This window comes from Phyllopteryx taeniolatus, chromosome 11 (assembly GCF_024500385.1).
Source record: "Phyllopteryx taeniolatus isolate TA_2022b chromosome 11, UOR_Ptae_1.2, whole genome shotgun sequence".
Lineage (NCBI taxonomy): Eukaryota > Metazoa > Chordata > Actinopteri > Syngnathiformes > Syngnathidae > Phyllopteryx > Phyllopteryx taeniolatus.
The window spans coordinates 14,852,780-14,880,764 of NC_084512.1; the positions used below are offsets into that span (position 1 = coordinate 14,852,780).

Here is a 27,985-nt window from a genome sequence, read left to right on the forward strand (position 1 = left end):
CACAAAACTTGACGTCACAGGGATTTGGAACAAAAAATTATAGAATTGCACTTTAAAATATAATCAACTTATGTTGACGTAGGAATTATTACAATTTTTTACAGGAGCATAATAATTGTCAAAATTATCCTTAGTCCCTACCACCACAATGTCTTTTGTATGTTTTAACTCAACCCATGCTGCCTGCACAGAAGTCAGTCGAGCAAACAACTACACCATTAGCGACATACTGTACCTATCAAGAATTTATGTGCGTTTCCATTGGATGCAAATCGGCACATATATATTACTAGCCGCACTCTCTTAAAGTTTCAGTTCATTCAATTTATATTTATTCATTTATATATTTACTTGCCGAGGCTGGTATAGAAAGAGTCCCTAATAAAGTGCTATTTACTCACGTCATCAGTGGTATCAGGATGGTTTGTTCTCTCCACCTCTTACATTATAAATTGTTGCAATTCGTCCATCCTCATTGTAAAAAAAAAAACCACACCTGGTGTGGCCCGTCCTGTTTGCTTACTATATATTGTGGGTCCGAATGGTGTGGTCCGTTAAAAGAATGACTAAATAACTCAACCCGTTCTGTCATTAAAATGAAGATGTGTTGGATTCACATCCCATCAAGCGCTGCTAAGAAAAAGGCTCTTTCCTTTCTTTGCTGTTTATCCATCCTGGGCTGTTTTGTGCTGCAGTTTTTATAATGACATAATTGCTCCCACAAGTAGTTGGAAGGATGAGTGCAAATCAACACATTAAACAACTTGGAGGGTCTATTTAAATGACATTAAAAGCCCTCTGGTGGGTGATCTACACAGCTGCTGCACCTGCTCTGAGGTTTGCAATCTTCCTTCTATTCTAACAACACAGTTTTGGTGGAAAACTACATTTTCTAAAGTTCTTATTTTCATTTGTCCTCACCAAAATCTCATTAAGAATTCTCTTTATTCTGTCAAGGATTTGGCAGTGTGTTGTGGCAGTTAATATACTGTATTTACACTAAAATGGTTATACATGCAGGAAAGATGCAAACCTGTTTTTGCTTAGCCTTCTGTGTTGAAAATGTCAATACAACTACTTGTGTTTCTTTAGGTGCACTAACAATGGCAAATTCAGATTGAAATAATGCAACAATACATGCGGGGTGTACACCATTAAAGAATTCATAGAGCGGAAAAACAGGAGATTGCGTTTAACATTAGCTGTGTTTGTACCATATTTCCACTTGAAGAGCAACATGCACAACATGCCAATCTGCACAACGACATTTCCTTGTCAAAGGATGGTGAACTGCAGGTTTGTGGGAGGTGTCATTTTTCAAATTTATTTCATAATATTTAATTAGGCGGCACGGTGACCCACTGGTTAGAGCGTCTGCCTCACAGTTCTGAGGACCGGGGTTCAATCTCCGGCCCCGCCTGTGTGGAGTTTGCATGTTCTCCCTATGCCTGTGTGGGTTTTCTCTGGGCACTCCGGTTTCCTCCCACATCCCAAAAACATGCGTGATAGGTTAATTGACAACTCTGAATTGCCCGTAGGTGTGAATGTGAGTGCGAATGTTTGTTTGTTTGTATGTGCCCTGCGATTGGCTGGGATAGGGTCCAGCACGCCCGCGACCCTAGTGAGGAGAAAATGGATGGATGGAATATTTAATTATCTTTTTCTTTTCTTGTCACTATGCAGAAAATTGCTGTCACAGCTAACTATTTAAATGTCGGTCATATTGGATACATCACTGTCAATGATGGAATGTTTTTGTGCTTGATTTGGTGTTTGTATATTTCTATTATTGCGTATATTGGTCAAATACAAATGTAATTGATTTAGGAGAAAAGAATAAGTGACGCTTGCGTTACTTCCGGTTTATCGTAATTTTTATTTTAATTGTTAAAATCAAACTAATGTCTCCAAAAGGGTACCACGTCACTCTTTATAAGTATAAAATTTAGGAAAAATGACGAGATCAGACTCGTAATCTGAAGGTTGCTACATTTTGAGTTCTAGATGACAGAGGTTTACTGAAACACGCACACAAAATACAACCAAGATTGGACTTTTATGGTATATTTAATGACATCTAAAGGGATCTAAAGGGGAACGCACAAAAGGGGTCTAACTAAAGAAAGAAAATAACACTAATAACGGTTAAAAGGAGAAAAATCAGGATACGAAAAGGGGAATAGAACATTGTGTGTTGGACTAAAGTTGGAAACGTGAGCGTTTACTGTGTCCAGTGCGGATGGGAGAGAGAGAGAGGACAAAGTTGAGATTTTGTCTGCAGCTAGTCATTTCCCCGAAATTATTAGGCACTAATATTGTAGTCTGGCAAAGTTGCCATGTTTACTCACAACCGTAAATTCAAGATGGTGGGTGTTAGTCTCTCTCTGGAAGTGGCTCAGGAAGTAAGGCAACAGATTTGCTTGCAGACAAAAAACATGTAGAAAAATGAAGCCAAATAAAAGAGGCGGGAGAAGAAAAATGGCTGGTCGTCACGCCTTCTTGGGAGAACTGGACGGCTCTCTTCCTGCCTCGTTTAGTGGCTCACTGGCAATTGCAGAGCGATCCCGCTTGGCTGGGAGCGTACCTGGTACTTTCGTAGTAGCTGCTCTGATCGCTTAGCGGAGGCCCACGGTTAGGCTGGGAAGCCATGTCGGTTCTATCCCGGCTTGCGGTTACCAAGCCATGTGCCCGCACAAAAGAAAGGGGAACGGGCGAGATGCCAGCAAGACAAGGAGGAAAACCACAAGACTAGAGGGAGAAGGTGTGAGTTTAGAGTTAAATACCCCAGAGGCGGGGCGTGGGCAAGAGGGATTGCCGATTTGGAGAAGACCACACTCATCAGCCTGAAACGTGTCTACAAATTTGATCAAATGGGTTTAGAATCATTAATCTAAAACACTCCCAACTTTGTACTCTCACGCATAGAATCATTGTTTAAACTTTGGCAGATCGCTTGCTTATTGTTCAATACATTTTATACTGTTTGATTTCAAATCACAAATAACAGTTTTCCAAATCTTGCAGAGGACCTGTAAAACTAACAATAGTGACACAGACACCAAGGCGTACATTTGGAATATTTCTACTGAGTTCGTAAAATATCAAAACGGACATTTTATCTTCCGTTAACAAACATCAAAGGCGAGTCCACGGGTTTGAGCTTGCAGTTCCTCTCAACGTCAGTGGGTGGCGCCTTATGTGCATGTTTGAATATTAACCAAATAGTCTTCTTGAAGGGAGGGTCCCTCAACCTTTTGGTCGGGGAAGGAGGAATTAAGATTTGACGGGAAGCTGCTAATTAGGTTAAGGTCCACTTGCCGTACACCAGGCATTCTCCTAATGGCCGTCTCACAGCAGGGCAGCATGGAGGAATGAGGTTATTAAGTGGTTGGGAGTCCCTGTGGCACCTCCAATTGCGGGAGCATATCCGCTACACTATTCAAGCATATTGTTTATTGGGCTAAATGTTTACAACCTCTGACACGCCTTCATCAAAATTTCTACTAATAATGTCATCACATTGGTATAGTCATAAGTGCAACGTGGTCCACACACCCCTCCAACCTTTTAAAGTTACTTTTTTATGTAAAAATAACACATTTGGGATTTTATTAAGTATTTCAAAAGACGGGGGGGGGGGGGGGGGGGGGGGAAATAGTGGTAGCAATTAAAATAGTGGTTATAATTTAGAAAAAGAAATATTGGGATTTGCAATTGACTCTCTACCTTAGTGCTTCACTCACTCTCCTCTACAAGGTGTGCACGCCCTTCCCCTATCCATTTAAAAGTCAAGTGTCAAACTTAAGGACCTTTCCAGTGTATAAACAAACTGACATTACTGTCGTCAAACAGCATCCACATACCCCATAACCAACTGTAAATAATTAGTACCCACATCAGCATGTTCCACCACACAGGGGTGTCGCTATCTTTTCAAAGGTGGGCGAGGGGGGAGGGACAACAGGTTCAGGAGCCAACATTTATAAGCAAATGATCATCCTTTTGCATTTAACTGCTCCTCTCCATAGTGGTCAAAGTCTGTCAGACACAATAACAGTAAAGCAGAACAGGACAAATAATTAAATGTCAAATGGTAACAACGAACACAAAAATTCATTAAAACATAATTCTTGGCAGGAAGCTTTTTGAGCACAAAATGGTCAAAAGGTTTTGAAGTGTTTTTTTAAAATAATATTTCAAAAAGTTCCACTCCTCTGATTTTTAACCTCTCAAATGTGAATACTTTCTTATTCCTTTAGAGTCCATCATGAAAGTAAACCAGTTGTCTTTGTGTTTTAAGCAAAACAAGACATTTGTGGACATCACTTTTGTCTGATCAACATTTTTGGCTATCGTCTGACATGTTTTGAATTGAATACAACACCAGTCATTCCCAAACTTAAAGAGTGCCCGTACCCAATTTGAAACCTGAAAATCCTCTTAAGCCCATCAAAACCTTGAAATGTGAGACTTGGATCCACAGAACCAGAATAAGTGTATGTGAACATGGGGATATAAAAATGCTAATTAATAATCAGTCCAATTCACTCATTCTGAACTTTAACATGACCATCTTTTTAGCCATCAACATAAATAATTAAAATATTGAATTTCTGAGGCCCAGGGTTAGAATTTCACCTCTGGCCTTCCTGTTTGGGGTTTGCATGTTCTACCACACTACACCACTGTCGCCACTGGTGTACCTGAAGGAGTTCAATGAACATTCGTTCATTGAACTAGTTCATATTTTGGACGAACTTGAACTGACCTTAGTTCATTTTTGCCCATGAACGTTATTAAGAACTCGTTCATTCTGGCGTCAAAGAACGGTTTTCAAAGGAAAGTTCACTTTCATTCAAGAGTGCCAGATTTTTTCAAGGACCTCCAGGACGAAACCCGTCTGGACACACTATATACGAGCCTCAATGTCGAGAATGAATGATGTATTTGGCAACCGCCATTCGTGTTTACATTTGGCAGGCACGTCGCAGCAGCCCGTGTGCGCGAGGTGTGTTCAGGGACACTGCAAAAATAGGAGTTAATGTGTTCTTTGGTTGTTTTGTAATGCAGTACCTCATTGTAAAAATTTATTATTAGGAAAGTTATAATTTGTATCAGAAAGCTTTAGTTGAACCACTGTGTGATCACACTGTCATAATATTGAATGTATTTTGTTTTTTAATATAAGAATAAATTAGATAAAATATTTTGTCAATACAGTCAGTTAGAGCTGCAAGGAATGTAGTTATCGATGTCCTTTCACCATCGTTCCTGTCATACTGTGTTGCGTGTTTTTGTTTGCACATTAAGCACAAAAATCCTGTTTTTCTTTTAATTCCTGATTTTAAAAAAAGAATATTCAAGCAACACATTTTTTCTTATGTTTTTGAGATTGCAAGGTGAAAGCTGCAGCTGGCTACTCGTGTGGACTGAATGGGTGGCTATAATGCGAAAATGAAATGCCAGTATTTTGAATGTAATAGCCTGTCAGCAACATTGGGAAAAAAGAACTATGATCTAGTTCATTTTTGGAATGGTGAACTTAGTTCAAAATGTTGAATTAACAACTACGAACTGAACTCGTTCATTTTTGAAACGGTGAGCTGAACTTTCAACTAGTTCGCATAGAAAATGAACTTTCCCAACACTGGCCGCCACTACCTAGAAACTAATCCTACACAAGCAATACATCCGCAATTTAGTAGCAAAATATGCATAATGTGTTATTGACCTGTCCAGTCCCCTCATGACCTTGAACATGATAAGCGTTATAGAAATTGAATTGCTTGATGGATCGAACCACATATGCATTCACTGCAACCCTGAATCCAAAGCAACACATCACCCACATAAACTAATCCCACTATAACCTCGGATTATGGGAAAGTCAAAACTAAAGTAATCACCACTGTAATTAGTGTCCCAGTGAATAATGGGCAGATCATTCCTTAATGTGGCATTTTAATTAGAAAAAGACAATTGATTACCATGTCTGGCTACAACAATTGGCAGAAGCCATTGTTTGGATTCTCCAAATGGCTTTTAATCACTTCATGATTACTGAAGGAGTAGTACAGTATTTATTTTAGGTGGTCACCATGTTATGCAGTTGGTCTACTAAATTTACATTCTGTGCCAGAATTTGTGAAATATTGGCCTTTTAGGGAGGAAATATGGCTAAACAGGGACCATCTCATTATTTTCTTTATTGCTATGTTTTGTTTAATGATTGTGCTATTCTAAAATGTCTTATAGTTTAATTTAAATTCCATTACAAATAAAAGGATTGTCTTTTGCCTGAACGTTTTCTTGAAAGAATGGTACACATAATTTCTGCCAGTATATTTTAAACTTTTTAGCACAACTGTTTCTTCTTTACACAAAGTGAGTTTTAAATCAATTTGCTTTCTACTGTGCACATGACCTTAGTGCAAATCTGGACTTATTGGTCTTGAGTTTTGGTGCCCGACAGCTTGAACATTTTTCGTCCATTTGTGAGTTGAGAAGTCACTGATGTTGGGCCTGAGAGAGGTCCTCATGGCTCACCATTTCTGTTCTATTTCATCCCAAATATGTGTTGTAGGGTTGTGGTGAAGTTCACTTGTTGTCCAGATTGTCTTGGTAACATGTTTTGTTGATGTCTTGTTGAACTAAGGGATCAATGCAATAGTTTATCTCACTGATTAATCAGATGATGAAGAGGTGTGTACTGAGACTTTTGTCCACATACTCTTGTCCCCCCATATAGCATTTATTGAAGCATCCACAGCAGCAACTCTGGACTGCTCCCCTACACAATTCCGTCCACGTCTTTATCCTTCTACATTGTAGTAAAGTTCTTACCACTTGCAGTACATTGTACAACTACATATACCAAAGGCAATGCTGCAGTGCAGCAATATGATGGAGTCACTGCACCATAACAGTCAGTGAAGTATTTAGCCTGCATGTCGATGAAGTTTTAGTGGTAACATCTCCACCTAACTGTAGTTAATACTCTAGTATTCCAGTAAGTTAGGAGCTCTGTCGTGGTATAATTCAGAATAATACATGATCATTAATAGAAGTTCAATCTGGTGAATTGATTTTACAAGTGGGAATGTAACAGGCTGTCTTCCATGTACATTTAATGCATATGACCCACTTACACTCAATGCTCACAGGTACAGTATGAAACTCCACTGAGCACAGTTGCTCTTCCCACAGACAGAGCGAGGTGCTAAGTGAGCTGCAAAATATGAATTCACCACTAACAGGTTGCACATTATGGTGTGCTTCTTGTAAGGTTATGAAATATGATTAGAATAATAAGCCTTCATCAGCTCCTGGGAAGTGTTGCAAAGACTTTGCACGTGATGTTTTACTGCCATCTGTCGCCAAGGCCTTTCAGATGTTTTATGCAATGATAACATTTTAATGAGCCAACCTCATCATAATTATTTGTCAGACTCCGTGAAGGAGGTATGTTTAAAAGACTTTTTATGACACAACTTTAACAAATACTTTTGTGTCAAGGTGCAGGGCTGAAAATACAAAACAAAAAAGTGTTGCAGTTGCACTGAATTAGTCACGTGGCAGAGAGTCTAAATGAGGATGTCTGAGGTAACAAAAAACAACAACCTACGATTATTGCATTAGCCAGATGAAGTAATGCATAAGTAATGAATAAAATAATCACCGCCATATTGTGGTTGTGTGTACTTAGAGAAAATCTAATATTCATACATATTTGTTTGTTTACCTCAAGTGGCACTACTGTCAGTCCTGCGAGACGGAGCACTGAATGGTGCACAAGGGAGGAAATTACACAGTGCCTTATTCTCTTTTGTTTGAGTAATCGAGTCTTTGTGCTTGTGTGTGCTTGTATTTCTACACTTATAGTGTACAACATTCAGAACAGCTGCATGATATAAATGAGATCCATGACAAGAGCTGTACCAAAAATTCTACCTTTGCAAAGATAATAATGCTAAATTTTGATTTAGACTATAAGAAAGGTATTCATTTAACTGGTACAATATATTTTTTCTTGAGTTTGTAGTTTGCACTGTATCGCTACTTCTACTACTTTAACTAATTCAATTATTCAGTTCAATATATTTATACCACATTCTTCACTGTGAGGTGAGGTGAATCCAACCTGCATTCATAAAAATTATATATTTCACATGTTCAACCAATATTATGATCTAATAACGTGTTTTTTATTGCTGGTGTCCTAATTTCTATCATGGAATTAATAAATATGTAATATTGTCTTTTTTGTTGTAACATTGCAAATATTACTGCCATGATACTGCAGTATATTTCAATAGTACCACAGTCAAGGTTCCTTTGCAAGGGCCAAATGCTTGGAGGAAAAAATCCACCACAATACCTTATTGTTCCTGATGGGATTTTATTTTTCAGCCTTGCCACATTCACACACATAGACCTGTCACGAGTAAAAACATTTTTTAGGTGATATATTTTCCCCAAAAATATCACAATAAACGATAATATTGTTGTTTTATGCCTCTGAAATCAAGAAAAATAAGGCCCACCCTTATTATTGTTTATTATTTAATAAGCTCAGAATATGGATGGATGGACGGTATAGAGCCGAGAAAAGCTCTGTCTGCACATGCTTCGTCTCGAAGTAAATGAGCGGTGACGTCATTGTTTACACACGGCGTCTGGTGGCTGCTGACGGAGTTCGTTTGCTATAGCGATCCTGTTTTTATCTACGTATACTGTAAGTGGTTTTTAATCAAGCATTTTTTTAAATAAATGGATAAAACCTTTCCCAGCTACTGTGCTGAATAGACGACGGACATCCATCTTTTTAAATGACGTGAAGTTCACGACGAAGTGACACAGCCGTCCAACTCTGTCGGCTCACTGTGTGTTCCGCACGCCGGCTCACCAAAACAATTTTTATTTATCAAACGATAATTCGATATAGTAATTATCTTGACAGGCCTACACACACACTTCTATACAATAACTAATATTGATCCATTGATTGTGAAGCCATTCAATATACATAATTCCACATAAGCTACAAATGTTCAATCTGTCAAAATAGCACAAAAACAACACGGTGGACCAATCAACATGAAGCATATTATCTTCGTGACTCTTGTATTGGATGTCACTAGTTTATGCAGGTGCGCCTAATGTTGTGACCGGTGAGTGCATGCTTGCATGATGCAGTAGCTTGGATGAGGATAAGGATGAGGATGGGGCTGGTGAGCACCTGCGGGGGAAATGTTCCCCTCTGCTACATGGCTACTGGATGATGTAAAGAAGTCATCATCATGAATAGTCATCTTTGCCTTAGAGCAAGAACAATGAAGATGAGCGTGGTGGAGCATCCAATGTGCTCGAGAGCCCATGAAGTCGTATCATCATGTTTGCTTAGTGAACACGCTATTAGGGTCTCAAGGGGAACGGCTTTGCAGCATTAGCAGACGAGCGAGATTTCCTATGTACTTAATGGGTTTGTCAAATTCTTTGAAAAGTTGTCTTTTCAAGGTGTGAAATGATCTTGAATTTCTATGGTGGAAGTGCTTTTAAGCTCTTGCAATTATTACATCCATCCATCCATTTTCTACCGCTTATCCGAGGTCGGGTCGCGGGGGCAGTAGCTTTAGCAGGGACGCCCAGACTTCCCTCTCCCCAGCCACTTCATCCAGCTCTTCCTGGGGGATCCCGAGGCGTTCCCAGGCCAGCCAAAGGACGTAGTCTCTCCAGCGTGTCCTGGGTCATCCCCGGGGTCACTGGTAGAATGATCAATCATGCACATAATTCTACTGTATACAGTGGGTATGGAAAGTATTCAGACCCCCTTCAATTTTTCACTCTTTTTTTATATTGCAGCCATTTGCTAAATCATTGAAGTTAATTTTTTTCCACATTAATGTACACACACCACCCCATATTGACAGAAAAAAAATGTAATTATTGAAATTTTTGCAGATTTATTAAAAAAGAAAAACTGAAATATCACACAGCCATACGTATTCAGACCCTATGCTCAGTATTTAGTAGAAGCACCCTTTTGAGCTAATACAGCTGTGAGTCTTTTTGAGAATGATGCAAGTGAATTTTTCACACCTGGATTTGTGGATCATCTGCCATTCCTCCTTGCAGATCCTCTCCAGTTATGTCAGGTTGGATGGTGAACGTTGGTGGGCAGCCATTTTCAGGTCTTTCCAGAGATGCTCAATTGGGTTTAAGTCAGGGCTCTGGCTGAGCCATTCAAAAACAGTCACAGAGTTGTTCTGAAGCCACTCCTTTGTTATTTTAGCTGTGTGCTTAGGGTCATTGTCTTTTTGTCATTGTCTGTTGAATGTAGAGGGATTCCATTAGTAATAATGTGGTAATGTAACACTGTGTCTGTAGCAAAAAAAAAAAAAAAAAAAGGCTAAATGTCCCAAATATGGACTATTTTCTACAAGAAGAGAGAATGAGAAGAAAAGCTTCTGCAGAGCATCTACTAAGCATCCAGTGGAATTGCTCTCATTTCAACTGACTTCCATCAAGAGGCGTTGTACACTCTGGACTGATCACCAGTCAATTGAAGGTCACGTATGGACAAACAACCATTCATATTTTTATACAATTCAGTCTTCAATTAATCCTTCATGCGTGCATGTCTTTGGAATATAAGAGAAGCTGCAGTACATGGAGAAAACCCACACTGACATTGAGCCAGACAAGCTCAACACTATCTTAGCCTGCTGCCACGAATTGACACACTAAACGCATGTATTTCTATTGTATAAGTATTTTCCAATCATGTCTTGAAGTAAACATTGTGTTTGTACAACATAGCACACAACTCTAAATAGTAACAAGATAACAGGTGTCCTGGCTTTTCCACTATCGCAATAAATTATCGACATCGGTGATCAGGGGTTGCCATGGCAATGACGGCTATGCAGTCTGCTCTTCAACAAGCTTATGTAGTCTCATAATGACACTATTCTAAGAAAATGCATTTGTGTTAGCAGATAATATAAGACTAAACAGTGCCGAACAATGACGCATTACTCCCGAACAGAAGCATCTTTAAAATGTGTGTGGCACAGCTTGTAGAACCTCATACATAATGTACACCCCTCTTATTGCATATTATGTACAAATGATGAATTGGAGAGCGAGAGTCACTTGACTTTGCCAAAGCTGCCATATGACACAAGTAGACCAGCTACTTAACATTGTGACTGCAACATTAATGACTGGTACAAATGTCTATTTCCCTTGAGATGCCAAGAGAGGGTCAAATTATAAAATTGTCCTCAGACTCATTAGCTTTGCAATGTATATCTGCTTCATGTCCCCATTTTTTTTAATCATCAATTCATCGTGAATGACATAATGAGCACTTTGCTTATCTTTTATTGGACGGTGATAACATGTTTTGTATTGTACACAATGATCTTGTAAAACATTGTTATATCTCAATTTCATCTCAACACTGGGAATTATAATTATTTTTGGCCTTGTTATTAAAACAAAGCTACAGATGCTGTAGCCTACTTTGCCCCCCCACCGCTCCTTGGCATTTAGGTTGCAGCTTGTCCGCTACCATTGTTTCCTATACCTAATCTAGCAGTGCATAAAGTTTGTCGTAAACTAGTATGTAATGTATACATTGCAAGTTTTATGGTGTAGTCTCAATGGTCACATTAGTAGCTGCATTATTGCATCTGCTCTGTCTCGCACCGCACAATATTTCCATGCTTTGCTGGATTTATTGTGCGATATTGTTGGGAGCGCGTTGTCTGACAAGCCTCTTACTCATTCACCATCTTTCTCATCTCAACAGATACAAGCTGCATACCGGCGAACAAGCAGGGTCATGTATGATTGAAATAGCAGTAGATAATGGCCCAGCTCAGCATCTCCAGGAGTCCGTGCAACTGCCCATGTCAGAGGTAACATGGCCAACAACCTTTACCATCCACGCCTTGTACGACGTTGTAGGTGTTTTTAATCTTTGACCTTGTTTATGTACATCTTTATCAATGTTTTAATAAAAAACACTGCAAGCTGGATAGCATGTTCATTTGGCATGCACGGCTTTTCATCCTTATCAAGTAATAGGACTGTTCGACCGTTACAGTACATGCTTGTATACTGGTACCTTTGGAGTTGTACAACCACGTGGAGGCGGCACAGTGGGCGACTGGTTAGCATGTCTGTCTCACAGTTCAAATTTGGCTTCACCTGTGTGGAGTTTGCGTGTTCTCCCAGTGCCTGCGAGGGTTTTCTCTGGGTATTCCGGTTTCCTCCCACATCCCAAAAACATGCATGTCAGGTTGATTGAAGACTAAATTGTCCGTAAGTGTGAATGTGAGTATGTGCCCTGCGATTGGCTGGCGACCGGTTCAGGGTGTACCCCGCCTCTTCCCAAAGATAGCTGGGATAGGCTCCAGCACCCCCGCAACCCGAGTGAGGATAAGTGGTATGAAAAATGGATGGATGGACAACCATGTGGAAAACTGGAAAAATGTGCGCCAAAGTTCAGACATACTCTATGTGACATCACCACATCGTGCAAGCCGTCAGTCTATCTCACTTGGCCTCTGAAAGTATCAGAGGATTGTGAACTTTGTGCCTCTTTTACTTTGGCTTCTTTGAGGATTTTTGCAACACTTTTTCTAAACACAAGAACACTCCAGCGGTGTTCATGTGTTTTCTTTGACTCCAGTTTTTCGGTGTCATGAAAGTCGATCGCTCATAGTTATGTGAGTAACTGTAAATAACTGTGCTGAATTGTTGGTTCAATCTATTGTTGCTAACATATTAATATTACCTCCCATCATCTGCTTATGCTTATATGACAGTTGATAATGTCTGTCATTAGCCAAAACATTCATCCATCCATTTTATATAGCACTTATCCTCATTAAGGTCGCAGGTAAATAAGCACGATCCAATCCCAGGCCAAGTAAAATGGAGTGCTCCACGGATTTTTTTTTCACTTCTACAAAGACACACCTCCCAGCAGCATTATAATGCACAATACCACACAGATTTTCCATCCCATTAAAATTATTTGAAACAATAACAACTAGCCATGAGTAACTGATGAATTGATTGTTCATTTTCTGTAATGAAATTTCGATGACAATTGTAAAAATGTTTAATGCTGTAATCAGAAGAATGTATCTCTTTATCCTGCTTTTCTTTTGACCCTGACTAAAAGTGATGAATATTATCCATGCATCCATCCATCCATTTACTTCCGCTTATCTGAGGTCGGATTGCAGGTGCAGTAGCTTTAGCAGGGACGCCCAGATTTCCCTCTCGCTAGCCACTTCTTCCAGCTCTTCCGGGGGGGAATCCCGAGGTGTTCCGAGACCAGCCGGGAGACATAGTGTCTCCAGCGTGTCCTGGGTCGTCCCTGGGATCTCCTCCCGGTGGGACGTGCCTGGAACACCTCACCAGGGAGTCGCCGAGGAGGCATCTTAATCAGATGCCCAAGCCACCTTATTTGGCTGCTCTCAATACGGAGGAGCAGCGGCTCTACTTTGAGCCCCTCCCAGATGACCGAGTTTCTCACCCAATCTCTAAGGGAGAGCCCGGACACCCTGCGGAGGAAACTCATTTTGGCCGCTTGTATCCGAGATCTTGTTCTTTTGCTCACGACCGACATCTCGTGACCATAGGTGAGGGTAGGAACATAGACCGGTAAATTGAGAGCTTCACCTTTTGGCTTAGCACCTTCTTTGACACGAATAGAGAGTGGCTGGATCCAAGAGCAGTCGAAGGCAGATGTGAAAGGATGAATAATGGAACTGCAGGCAGTATATGACATTCTTCACCACAATGGACCGATACAAAGTCCGCATCACTGCAGATGCTGCACCGATCTGCCTGTCGATCTCTCGTTCCATTCTTCCCTTACTCGTGAACAAGACCCAAAGAAACTTAAACTCCTCCACTTGGGGCAGGAAGGACGGGAAGGACGAAAACCACACTGCTCCTCCTGAATCTGAGATTCGACTTCCCGACGGACCCTCCTCTCAAGCACCCCTGAATAGACCTTACCAGGGAGGCTCAGGAGTGTGATCCCCTGTAGTTGGAACACACCCTCCGGTCCCCCTTCTTAAAAAGGAGGACCACCACCCCAGTCTGCCATTCCAAAAGCACTGTCCCCGATGTCCATGCGATGTTGCAGAGGCATGTCAACCAGGACAGCCCTACAAAATCCAGAGCCTTCAGGAATTCAGACACAGAACAGAAACAGAATCATCTTTATTTACCAAGTATGTCCAAAAAACACACAAGGAATTTGTCTCTGGTAATTGGAGCCGCTCTAGTGCCACAACAGACAGTCAATTGACAGAGAACACTTTTGAGACATAAAGACATTGAGAAAAACAGTCACTGAGCAATAAGGGTTGCTAGTTATCTGGTAATCTATTGAATCTGCTACCTGGTTATCTAGTTATTCCGGTCGAATCTCATCCCCCCTCGGGGCCTTTCCACCAAGGAGCTTTTTAACCACCTCAGTGACCTCGACAGCAGAGATAGGAAAGCCCGCCTCAAAGACCCCAGATTCTGCTTCCTCATGGGAAGGCATGTCGGTGGAATTGAGGAGGTCTTCGAAGTATTCTCTCCACCGACTCGCAACGTCCCGAGTCCAGGTCAGCAGCGCCCCATCCCCACTATACAGAGTGTTGATGGTGCATTGCTTCCCCCTCCTGAGACGCCGGATGGTGGACTAGAATTTCCTCGAAGCCGTCCGGAGGTCTTTCTCCATGGCCTCACCAAACTCCTCCCACACCCGAGTTTTTGCTTCAGCGACCACCAAAGCTACATTCCGCTTGGCCAGCCCGTTCCCATCAGCTGCCTCAAGAGTCCCACAGGCCAAAAAGGCCTGATAGGACTCCTTCTTCAGTTTGACGGCATCCATCACCGTTGGTGTCCACCAACGGGTTCAGGGATTGCCGCCACGAATGGCACCAATGACCTTACAGCCACAGTTAAGGTCTCAGCAATGAAGACGCGGAACATGGTCCACTTGGACTCAATGTCCCCCGCCTCTCCCGGAACATGAGCAAAGTTCTGTCAGGGGTGGGAGTTGAAACTCCTTCTGCCAGACATTCCCAGCAGACTCTCACAATACGTTTGGGCCTGCCAGCCTCCCACGGGCGTGAAGCCCCAGATAGCTCCTAGGATCACAAACCCCTTCACCACAATAAGGTGAAGGCTCCAGGAGGGGTGATGAATATTACTTCATTTCAAATCATTCTTGAGCATTTATAGAGCTTCTAGTCCTCAAATGCCATAATTATGTTTCAAATATTTGCTTTGATTCATTGTTTTGAAATATTTCTTTGAAAATAAAATGAATGAAAAATATTTTAAAAGTATTTTTCTCAGATAGGTAATGAAAGGAACTTTCAGGATTTAGTCACTTAAAAAGCAGCAGTGAAATCAATATTCAGTACTGTGCACAATGATTCGTCATCATTCGATTTGTCACGCAAACAATGCTATAATTACCATAGTATAGCATCATTTATCTGTCTGACACAATAAACGAATAATTATGAAAGGCTTGAGTGTTAAAACAAGTAATAAATGTGACCTCGCCTTCTACTACACTTTCGTTGCCACATACATGCAGTTGTTAAACTTTAGCTCTACAGCATTCAATGAGATGTGCATTTGAATCATTCCAATGACTGTGCATGATAAAAAAAAATCATTGGTATCTAAAAAATACAGACAATTAAAGTTATTATTTGTGAGTTATCAATTAAAGTTAGTTAGGTTATTATTCATGAAAAACTGTTGATGAACCTGCCTCTCCAAAACCTACAAGGAATGAACTCTGCTTGATATTTAAAACTTTATTAAATATTTACTGTTTCACTGTGTCAAAATGACTACTGGGGTAAGGATCATGAAAGCAAGAAAGCTTGTGCCATTCTATGACATCCTTCTACATCCTTCTATGTAAGAGTGTATGGCTGTGACACATTTTCTGACAAGCAATGAAAGAAGCACCAGGCAGATTTTTACCTACTCATCTTGCTGGTCAGGCTCATTAGTTTGATTAACACCACTCACATTTAATTTTGGATGAATCATTTTCTTTTCCATTTTCAAAGGCACATAAAGGAGCTCAACCTTCCCGTAGGCTCAATATGCTGTACCGCCCTCAATGTGATTTATGGTTTTCTAATTTGAGGATTGTGTCTGTGTGTGTTAATAGCATTTCCATGTTACATTAAAGGTAAATTATCACATAATGTAGAGTCAATACTGTGTTTTAACATTTTACACTATATGCGCATTCAGAAATCCACCGTTCTTATTTGGTGGTATTACACAGTATATATACAATATATTGCTACACTGAACAGACAAGGTGCAAAGATTCTAAGGCCTGCGGCTCACCGAGCAAGCCAACCAAATGCTACTGAACTATTGCGGAGTGTGCGGGGTTCTGCAACCAATTTTCATGTTTGCTGAACGTCATTGCAATGTTGCAGCTGTAACGGCCAATAAAGAATGCATTTTTTTTTTATCACATGATCTTAATTATGTTTGGGGGTACAATCCAGCTGACTGCCGCCGCCCAAATATACCAATACATTGAATCCAACTACCGTATATATATATATATATATATATATATATATATATATATATATCGCGTTTTACACCAATAGTTACTATACAATACTTACTATATTTAATCATTTTCTCGTGACTACAAACTGAAGCGTGGAAAGTCTGTGTCGACAAAATCCACGAGTGCAGTCAATGAATGGGGCTATTAATGCCAATTGACTCTCGAATATCCACACTGTCTTTTTTCTTACCCATTTAATCTTTGAAAAGCCTACCATGATGCTTGTGGTTCAGTTGAAAATAATACAGTATAGTAAATGTGGACCCTCAAAATACCAGGATTCCTTGGCTACATCAGCACAACAGAGTCTTCTGCGAGATCATCAATGAATGTGATGAATGTGAGGCTTTGTAAAGTGCTTTAGGCACTGTATGGTGTGGATACAGTGCTACATAAGAGGAACCAGGGACACCTAGCAGTCCTGAACAGTTGATGAACTTTTGGATAATTTTACCTGGAAAATCTCAAATGTCATGAATGCTGTGGCTCCTATTAAAACTAAGACAATCTTGAGGCGACCTAGAACACCGTGGAGGAGCACAATGATGGTAAAGACCACTAAATCAAAGTGTAGGAAAGCAGAACGTGAGTAACGTAAGTAACCCTAAAATTAAACTCTAAATCAACCATGACCTCTACAGGCTAAGTCTTTGTAATTTTAACCAAGAGTTAGTCAGGGCTAGACAGCAACACTTTTCTGAAATCATCAGTAAGAACTTCAACAATACTTGTTTGCTGTGGTTGACAAGCTCACAACCCCCCTGAATCAGATAGCTCCAGAACTCCTAACAGTAGATAAATGCAATGAATTTGCTTGTTATTTTAGTGAAAAAATACAATTCATCAGGTTAAATAAATATCAGCACAAATCAATAAAATGATACTACACCTGAAGCCACTCAGGAAAAACTCTATTACCATGTCAGAATTTGATACAGTTGACCACAAAACTGTAGCGAAAACAATTCAGCAGCTGAAATTATCAACGAACTGTCTTGACTCAATATCATCTGACTTTTTCAAAGCTATTGTGAAGTCTGTGCTAGCTGATTTTCAGCAAATAATCAATTGCGCGCTTCAGTCAGGTGAGTTTCCTAAAGCGCTTAAAGTAGCTGCCATTAAGCCTCTTTTAAAAACTAGAACGCTGGACGCTTCCATGTTAGCAATCAATAAACCCATCTCAAATCTCCCTTTCATAGCCAAGATTGTTGTGAAAGTTATTTTTAATCAACTCAGCAATTTCTTGAACTTAAATGGACTTTTTGACAAATTTCAATCAGGTTTTTGAACTCATCACAGTACAGAATCTGCACTTATCAGAGTGCTAAATCAGGTTGAATACCGACTCGGGAAAGGTGTCAATTCTGGTCCTGTTGGATCTCAGTGCAGCTTTTGATACGGTAGATAATAGTATACTGCTGAACAGGTTGGAAACGTGGGTCGGACTAAATGGAAAAGTCCTTAAAGGGTTCAGGTCCTACCTGGAGGAAAGGAGTTATTTTGTAACCATTGGAAGTGTTCAATCTCATCGAATGGCAATGACCTATGGGGTCCGTCAAGTGTCACTTCTTGGACCCCTCCTGTTCAGCCTGTATATGCTACCCTTGGGTCAAATTCTTCAGAATTGTATGCTCTATATGCTCTAACTCTATGCAGATGACACACAGTTATATCAAGCAGTGTCTCCAGATGACTCCAGTTCAATTGAGGTGTTGTGTCACTGTCTAAAACAGATAAATTACTGGATGAGCCAACATTTTCTTCAATTAAACCACAACAAAACTGAGATAATTGTTTTTGGAAATAAAGACGATTGCTGTTAGTAAATATCTGGAGTCTTCCGAAACCTTGGTGTACTGATAGATTCAGACTTTCAACAGTCATATCAAATCAATTACTAAAACTGCCTTCTACCATCTGACGAACATATCCAGAGTGACGACTTGCATGTGGCAAGCAGACCAGGAGAAGATCATCCATGCTTTCATCTCAAGTAGACTGGACTATTGTAATGGTCTTCTGAGTGGACTCCCAAAAAAAAGAAAAAACAGCTGCAGCTCAGGTTCTGACCAGAACAAAGAGGTCAGAGTATATTACTCCAATTCTTAAGTCTTTACACTGGCTCCCAGTCAGCCTTAGAATAGATTTTTAAAGTTCTGCTACTGGTGTATAAATCACTAAATGGTTTAAATCCTGAATACATGAAAGAAATGCTAATTGAATATAAACCCAGTGGGGCTCTGAGATCGACCGACTCAGGTCAAATCGTGAAGCACAGAGTCCAAAGCAAACATGGTGAAGCAGCATTTAGCTATTATGCTGCACACAAATGGAATAAGTTGCCAACCGAAGTGACGTAAGCCCCAAGTGTGAATGTTTTTAAATCCAGACTAAAAAGTATTCTTTTATTCTCATGCTTTTTAGAGCATTTCCACTTTTAAATGATATTTCTTGCACTGTAAGCTGTTTTAATTGTACTTTTATTTTTTTATTTTTCTCTTCGTTTTAAATGTCGCGTATATTGGTCGAAATGAAAATGTAATTAATTTGGGAAAAGATACAAAGGAAGGTAAACGCCTGCGTTCACTTCCGGGTTAGTCCGATTTACGCTTTAATCGTTAAAACCAAACTAATTTGTCTCGTAAAGGGGCACCACATCACTTTTTATATGTATAAAATTTAGGGTAAGTGACGAGAAACCTTTTTATCAGTCTCCTAATCTGAAGGTTGCTACAGTTTATTGTCCTAGAAGACAGAGGTTCATTGTTAAACTCAACCCACACAAAACACAGCCAAGAGTGGAATTTTATAAAATATTTAATGACATCTACAAGGGATCTAGAGTGAAACACACAAAAGGGGTCTAACGAAAGAAAGAAAATAACACTAATAATGGTGAAAGAAAGAAAATGGGCGTACAAAAAGGGAAATAGAACATCGTGTGTTGGACTTGTCCCAGCAATTGTTCCTATTCAAAGACAGATGGTCCGCTGACAACATCTGGTGGCCTTTGATGCTTGGAAGTTCAGATTTCTAGGGTAGATGTTAATTAGTTTAGGGTCCACTCTGCATCTTCTTGTGGCGGTCTCACAGCAGGGCCGCTTGGAAGAATTCAGTTTATCAAGGTGGGGGGAGGTTCTGGCAACTGGGTCAGAGTCACTACAATGTTTATAAGCTGTTTTTTCCCTTTGTTTTTAAATGCTTTTAATCATGTAAAGCACATTGCGTTACCTTGTATGAAATGCGGTATATAAATACATTTGTTTTGCTTTGCTTTGCTTTGCTTCATTGAATGTCTCGGGCTTGGGGAGAAGGCAGGCAAGAAGGACAGATGTGCAGATATGATGTCCTCAGTACAACAAAGGACTTGGAAATGAAAGTTGACCTCCAGCCAATGACCAGACCATGCTCTGGACCCAGACAACAAAGCAGGTGGCCCTAATAGAGCTAAGGGTACTCTGGGAGGAAAAGGATTAGGCAAAAGATGGGGAAATACAAGTCCCTTATCTTCGGGAGCCCGCAGAGGCGTTGGAGCCTTGAATCTACTGTACGAGTAGAGGTCATTTGCAGGAGCTTCCCTTGACAGTAACTCCAGAGAACACTGGGGATGCTTGGTGTTAGAGGGGCAACCTGCAAGAACCCGGTGAATGACATGACAGCAGGCAGAGACAGCATCCAGACGGCTGTTGACTGAAGACGAACGAGCGGTGGCAGAACCAGGCTGACAGAGGCGATGGGGGGCAGAGCTGAATGGGGAAGACCCGAAGGGTAAAGTGGGCACTTCCAGGATGGTGAGTCTGCTCTCAAACCCCAACGTGGTGTTGTGGGCTAGTTGGCAAAACACCAGTGAAGCAGGGGGTGCCCACTTGAAAATGCGGTCAAGTCTCAAGATCGAAATCATACAGCTCTGCCACCAGTTGAATGACCTCTGAAGGGAGCGACTTCTATGCCAGCCACCCCACATAAAAAACAGGAGGCAACTCCTCCCAGGACCAGTGGCTGCAGTATAGCTGTCATTTAAAAGACAGTATGCAATACTCTGAGTCCACTCAAAACATCATGAATATTACATCAGTACATGCTTCAGATGGACTCATCTCATAAACAGCATGAACACACTCGAACTGTGATGTTACTGCGTATAAGTTTCTTCTAAGAATGCAGCTCTAGTGATTCGTAAAGCACGCCCCCTCGCTCTTTCCAAATGCATGCGGCCAAAGCACTCTCAGGGACTGTTTTACTAAAGGTTTCCCACAGGCAAAAAAGGGTGCAAACTTGATTGCTCGTGCAACAGAGTATATATATTTTGCACTTTCTGGGAGAAGTATATGCAAATAGATTAATTTTGCACATGGATTGTGATTTATCAACCCTGAGATGATTTTGAGTCTTTAAATGCTGCGTCCTAAAGAGGTATACAAACCATGATGACGAGGTATGGGCAAAATGGAAGCAATGGGGTGAACTGATTTTTCATTTGTGTAAACATTTTTGAAATGCCATCCATCGATTTTCTCTACTGCTTATCCTCATCAGGGTCATGCCAGAAAAAAAAATATTGTGACATATCTATTCAGCAATGTAATTTTGGATCTTCTGAATGCCATAAGTGTTGACTTGGAGCCAGCCATCTATGACGATAGACACTATGACAATTGTCTTGAGCTGCCTGCCCCCCCCCCAAGGAGCAGTTTTGGGGATGTGCTGTCCCAAGTTTTCAAACTAATGTTACACAAGATGGGCACACCCAATGAGTTAAATTAGACAAAACATGGCTTTTATGCAGTTGCTGGCTTCACCGAAATTATCAGGGGGGATAGATTTATCTTCTGAATTCAATATACAGTGTATGCATGCTCCTGCAAAACTCTGTTGGGTTTATAAGCTTTCAAGTGGTGCATTTGTTGTGTCGATGACATCTGATGGCATTGAGCCAACATTTCAAAAGATTATTTGGCTATGCGCCTTATTGCCGCCTTCCATTGCACCGGTCCAGAAACACCACAATCAAGTCGTGATGAATGATATTTTGGAGGGATGTCACAGTCATAAAAACTCCCACGTGACATGTTCACACAGTTCAGGTTGGCAACATCCCATTCAGTGTAACGCATCAACTCCCATAATCGTCTTTTTGTCTATAAAGATGTTTATTGTCAGTAATTTTTCATTTGCTGAGACAGAGAATCCATAGCAATGACGTATTCTCAAAGACTGCCAGTAAGATTTATTTTTATTGTTTGTGACATCCTGGCACCCATAACAACTCAGAAATGCCAAATAAAACAACTTTCATGATGCATGACATTAGAGATTGACATTTAGTATAAGCCCCTGAAAATTAGCATTTGTGGCTGATATAAAAAAAAATTCCCTTATTTTTAATTCATTTTGGATTAAAAACTTCATAATTACCTTTCTATATCGCCTTTATCATGATTCCTCTGTTTAATGAAGAGAAGGATCAGGTTGTGTGGGTGTGTTATTCATTTTTATTAACAGAAACAGTTGAAATCAACTTTAAATCCCTTCAAACAGAGAAGTGTAGGCTTCTCTGAAGCCTTTTGAGTGGCTTCGGATAAAAACAGGATCGCATTAGTGTCATGCTGTTCAACTGTTAGGAAGCAAAGATGCAAAGAGAATTGTAAACGTTGATACATTAGAATATCTCATTCATCAAAGTTCTAAAGCCTGATGTTTATAGATGAAAAAAATGAGGATGAGCTGTTTTTCAATGTGTGACCCTCTAATACAAGGTTTTAATATTTTTGTTAGAAGGGTGCTATGGAACAAATTGACACAGACCTCCAGGGAGGAACATTTTTAGAGACCAAGATTGCTCCATATGATCTGTCAAACCTGATTGGACAAGAGCAGATACTTTAGCAAAAAATAAATTAACTAATTAAATGACATTTTTTTACTTTTAGGGCCTAATTTCACTCAGGTTTGCACATGCACAAACGTAAATTTGATTGCTCACGCAAACAAGCTGATCTAACCAGGCACACCCATGATTGTGTCTGCCAAATGTGCCATACAGTTTATTTTGTGCCTTTTGGGACTCTGAAAGGCAGATGCAAACCAGCATGCAAAATCCCACAAACATATGTTATTGCAACCTTATTCATAATTGTAATTTCAGAGCCTCCTATTGAGCTAAGGTCTTATTTTCAACCAGTCACATGAAGGAACTCAATAATACTGTATGTCGTTTGCCTCTTCCACTAACATTTCCAATTTCAATAAGAGTGAGTGAGCACGCAATTTCGCACCTGCTATCTGGGATCTTAGTAAATCAGGCCCTATAGTAGTCCACTTTTAAAAGTACATGTACCCATTAGGGGTTGATCCAACTGGTCAGCCAGTCGACATGTCTACTTTACTTCTCCGAAATGACGGTAATAGCATGAGGTCAATTAATTGCCGTTCACGTGTTTTGGCAACACGGACACCTCGTTGAAATCAGGTGGTGCATCCATGCAGAAAACTAGCAGTGGTTCCTCATGCGTGTAGTAATATCTTACTACAAATTAGACCGGTAGCACGGTCACTTGCAAAATATGCAAGCCTAACTTCAAATATAATAAAAGCACAAGTGTAATGCAAGCCCATCTGAAAAGGCATCCGCTAATGCTAGCTGATAAGCAGGCTTAAATCCTCACGCCAGCTGTCAGTAAATTTACCAAAGACCCTCCTGTTACAGTGAAAAGAGACAATAAACTCAAGTGGTCGATCAGTAACCTCTTGATTGAAAAACATGAATGGTTAATGTCGCCAAAGAAAACATCCAATTAGCGTTTCTCTCAACTGTCATCCTCTTTCCAGCAGAGACACGCTTGCAATCATATTCCTCCTTCCACTGGCTCCACCCCCGATTCACTCATCACAGATAAATCACAGACACCTTCAGCGTTTCACAGACAGTTGGATCTTATAAAACGCAACACAACTACAGGTTTACAGCAAAACATCATTGCAAAGCATTCTCTCCTCCTGTATTTTTTTAAATTGTACACTATTAATATATACTGTAGCGAGCAGAGACCCTGCAGTTGTGTTACGTGAATTGGGGTTAAATTTTTATAGGTTCCGAGTGTTTGCAAGGACATGAAGGTATTTGGATGTAATTGGATGAGCGTGTGTCTGAAAGTGATTGGATGAACAAGTTGGGGGGTGGGGCTTTTGCAACTCAGGAGAGCTGGGGAGTGAGTGTGCCACCTTGTGTTTGGAGGCATACACAGCGTGTTCACGCCTGAAAAAAATATAAATGACGTCATCAATTAGTCAAAATCGACTCGACTATATCACCTTAAGTGACGCCTACAAAAAATATGAAGTTGTTCGACCCATATTACCCACTATCATAAATCCATAATTCTGAGCTTCAGACTGGGATCATTGTGGATCGTTAGAACTATCGACATCCGTCGAGAAGACTCATTTGTCGCTGTCTTTCGAAACACATAGTTCACTGCTACAGACTACGCCTCTCCCCATTCACTTTGTATTGGAGACAAGTGACGACACTCAACACACTGAATAGGAAAGCTGATGATTTGTCAAGTTAATTTACAGATGCAAACTTAAAGGGAAGTCATAAAATATAATGGTAATTGAATTCTAATGACCAACTATTAAAAGTGGCATCCTCAAAAGACTCCTTCCCAGAAGTTCATAACACAAATAGTCCAACTGAATAAAAATTATAATTCTCAGTACAATAATTGTCACCATCTAAAATCCATAATTTGTCTAATAAATGAAGTGTTCGCACGCATGTTTTATACACTGTTCCAACAATATAAATATAAAATGTGCCCATTCCTTAACAAGGATGATTTAGTAACCATAATAGACTATTACAACAACATAAAAAGCAATACTTCTTGATGGAGGCATCTTTCGGCAATGAATGAGAATAAAAGAATAATGAAGAGAAGACTATTTACAGTAGCAATGAGGGTTAGACCAGTGAGCTGGATGAATATGATGGGAAATAATTGAAAGTGATCTTTTACTATGATCGTTTCTGCAGCTCCATTTGTTCACAATTAGTGGACATACTGCAATCTCATATCATTAGTTTCAATCAATTCTTCCCAATTACCTATACATCAAAGAAAACTTGCAGAATTTGTATGCACAGTAATTGTATCCCTCCTGTTCTATCAGTGGTAATCTTTCTTCCCCATCTTATTTTTACAGTTGCAGCAAAGCTACAAAATGAATGGGGCAATATATATTGGATGATTTAGTGTGATTTAATAAACAATATTCATGATCACTGGCTTACTACTTTTTTTTTTTATTTTGCAGGGAACATTTGGTCCTATTTTTCTTGGGGTTGCTTCCTCCCAATGGGAATTGCATGAGGGGCTTGCAAAAGTAGCAAGAAGATTTATTGGCTGTATCCGGCAACTTCAGGTCAACTCAAAGGAGATTTTGCTGGTGGGTGAGGCCGTGAGAGGGAGGAACATCAAGAACTGTGAGCCACCTGTTTGTCAGCACCTTCCGTGTCGGAATGGAGGAACCTGTGTCAGGTACTTATTTAGTCCATTATCTTTGCAAGTGAATGCTGCTTTGTAATAAATACCAAATTAAACTTAAGTCCAAATTGTACACCTTCATCCATTCCATTTTGTATACACCTGCATATATTACCTGCAATGGTAACACAAATGTTAAGAAGAAGAAAAAAGACATTTTATCCATATTTGCTTCAAAATGTTCTGTATAGCTTTGTTGGCACATGCTCCTTCTCAAAGGTTTGTGTGTTTAATTTATTTAATCTTTCTATTGAATAACAAACAAAGGGGAATTGCACTCAATAGAGCGCAGACCTCTGCCGAGGCCAAACCATCCTTATTTGGATAATATTTCATTAAGTTCATATTTATCCATCTGCTGAACATGCTTGGTTTGTGTAATTACCTGTAATTCATTATTCACTGAGAGACAATATCTAACAATAGCCAATGTCAAAATGGACGCTACACCAAAAAAAAGGTAATGATGATAAAGAAAACATTGTATAGTTATTTGGAGTCTAACTCAGGCCCAACTGTATATACAGTATCTCCTGTGATGGACTCGCAACTTGTCCAGGGTGTCCAGGTCTGTCACCTTTTCGCCTGAAGTCAGCTGGGCTGTGCTCCAAATCCCTGTGACCCTGAACAGGATAAGTGGTATAGAAAATTGATGGATGACGATAGAATAAAGGAAAATGTTATGAGAATAAAAAACAAACAACGAATGTTATCTCCTGTAATACGATTTGAGGTTTACAATTTTGAGTTTTCCAAATGATTCATACAATACATTGTACTCCATTCCCTTTAGACATTATACATTTTGGTGTGCATAAGTTTATAATTTATTGTTGAACATAAAAAAGAAAATTACACTTTGTTTAGTCACTGTTCTTAAAAAGAACTTGACTGATTCGTCATAAAAGTATATCCGTTACGGATATGGGTTTTAGGAGAGTGAGCCATGATAGTGTATGAGCTATTCTAGATAAGAAAAGGTGAAAGAGTGAAAGGTTACCTATGTTGGTCTGAAATGACTCGTTCATTGTGTTATGACACTATTAATTATCAGTTGCATTTGTATAACAGGAAATGAAAACGGGCACCCTGATTATTTAGACCCGAAAAGGCTCAGAGAATACTAATTGGGATGCGACGGCGTTGTGGTTCTAGTGGTTTGTCATGTGTTAAAGAGGACGTCTCGCAATTAGTGTGATGCATGTGTATCTTGTACGATACACACCATACAGGGGTCATTGAGAGTTCATACTTCTCTCTTAGTCGCCTTTGGCTGCACTGCTGTGACAAAATTGGAGGACGGGGGATTGTGGTGTCACAAGCAGTTGTTTTTTTCCATATCACTGTCAAACTGGAGCATACTATGTTGTGTGCATCTACTGTATGCATATCAGGCTTTTCAGTAACATCAATGTGAAATGCCAAAAGTCTTTCTGATGTCTCACGTGTGACATTTATAAATCTCGTCAGTGCATTTGACACCAGGTCAATTTTATGTACTTTTAATTTGAATTTTATGTTCTTGCCTGTACCGACGTACAAATTTTAATTTTATGTTCTTGCCTGTACCGACGTACAGGCAAGAACTTAAATGTGCGAAGCCTACAGTGAAAACAGTCAAAAAGTGGACAAATTAAGCCAAGATGGAACTTCAAAGCTGTTTAGACTGCACAGACTGGAGTGTCTTTGAAAATTCAGCTGGCAGCCTGGATGAATATACGGACACTGTCACATCCTATATCAGTTTCTGTGAAGAGGTCTGTGTACCAACAAAATCATTTCGCACATTCAACAACAATAAGCCGTGGTTCACTGCTAAACTTAAGCAGCTTCGCCAAGCTAAGGAGGATGCATATCGGAGCGGGGACAGGGCCCTGTATAATCGAGCTAGAAACCAGCTGACCAAAGAAATTAACATTGCAAAGAGGATCTATACAGCAAAGTTGGAAAAACAGTTTAGCGCAAACGACTCTAAATCAGTCTGGCATGCATTCCAATCGCTGACTAATTACAAGCGACGATCCCCCCAAGCTGAGAACAATAGCACACTAGCCAACGACTTGAATACATTCTACTGCAGATTTGAAAAGGACAGTTTCACACCACACACCAACCCGGCCGCACCCGCGACCACAATCACACCTCTGACCTCTGCGTTAACCATCCATGAACAGGATGTGAGACGCATCTTCAAACAACAAAAGATTAACAAAGCGGCAGGCCCGGACCATGTGTCCCCATCCTGCCTCAAAGTCTGCGTGGACCAGCTCGCTCCAGTCTTCACTCAGATCTTAAACAGATCTCTGGAACTGTGCGAAGTTCCATCCTGTTTCAAACGCTCCACCATCATCCCAGTCCCCAAGAAACCTGCAATCTCGGGTCTGAATGACTACAGGCCTGTCGCTTTGACATCTGTGGTCATGAAGTCCTTTGAACGTCTTGTGCTGGACCACCTCAAGAGTGTCACAGGTCCCCTGCTGGACCCCCTGCAGTTTGCCTACCAAGCGAACAGATCTGCGGATGATGCAGTCAACATGGGACTGCACTTCATCCTAGAACACCTCGACAGTGCAGGGACCTACGCGAGGATCCTGTTCATCTCAGCGTTCAACACCATCATCCCTGAACTCCTTTCATCCAAGCTTCTCCAGCTCAGCGTCTCACCTGCCATCTGCCAGTGGATTTACAGCTTTCTGACGGGCAGGACACAGCAGGTCGGGCTGGGGGAGGCCACCTCATCCACACGCAGCATCAGCACTGGGGCGCCCCAAGGTTGTGTCCTCTCTCCGCTGCT

General features: G+C 40.4%; 1 protein-coding gene across 4 annotated transcripts in view; it reads left to right on the forward strand.

The window, feature by feature from the left end:
* eys (eyes shut homolog) overlaps positions 1–27,985 on the forward strand; it is a 223,109-nt gene that overhangs the window by 165,713 nt on the left and 29,411 nt on the right. For all 4 annotated transcript variants that reach the window (XM_061790502.1, XM_061790504.1, XM_061790503.1 and 1 more), the window contains 2 exons: positions 11,816–11,924; positions 24,962–25,185. In XM_061790502.1, coding sequence (XP_061646486.1) covers positions 11,816–11,924; positions 24,962–25,185 — 333 coding nt within the window. The remainder of the gene's footprint in view (positions 1–11,815; positions 11,925–24,961; positions 25,186–27,985) is intronic.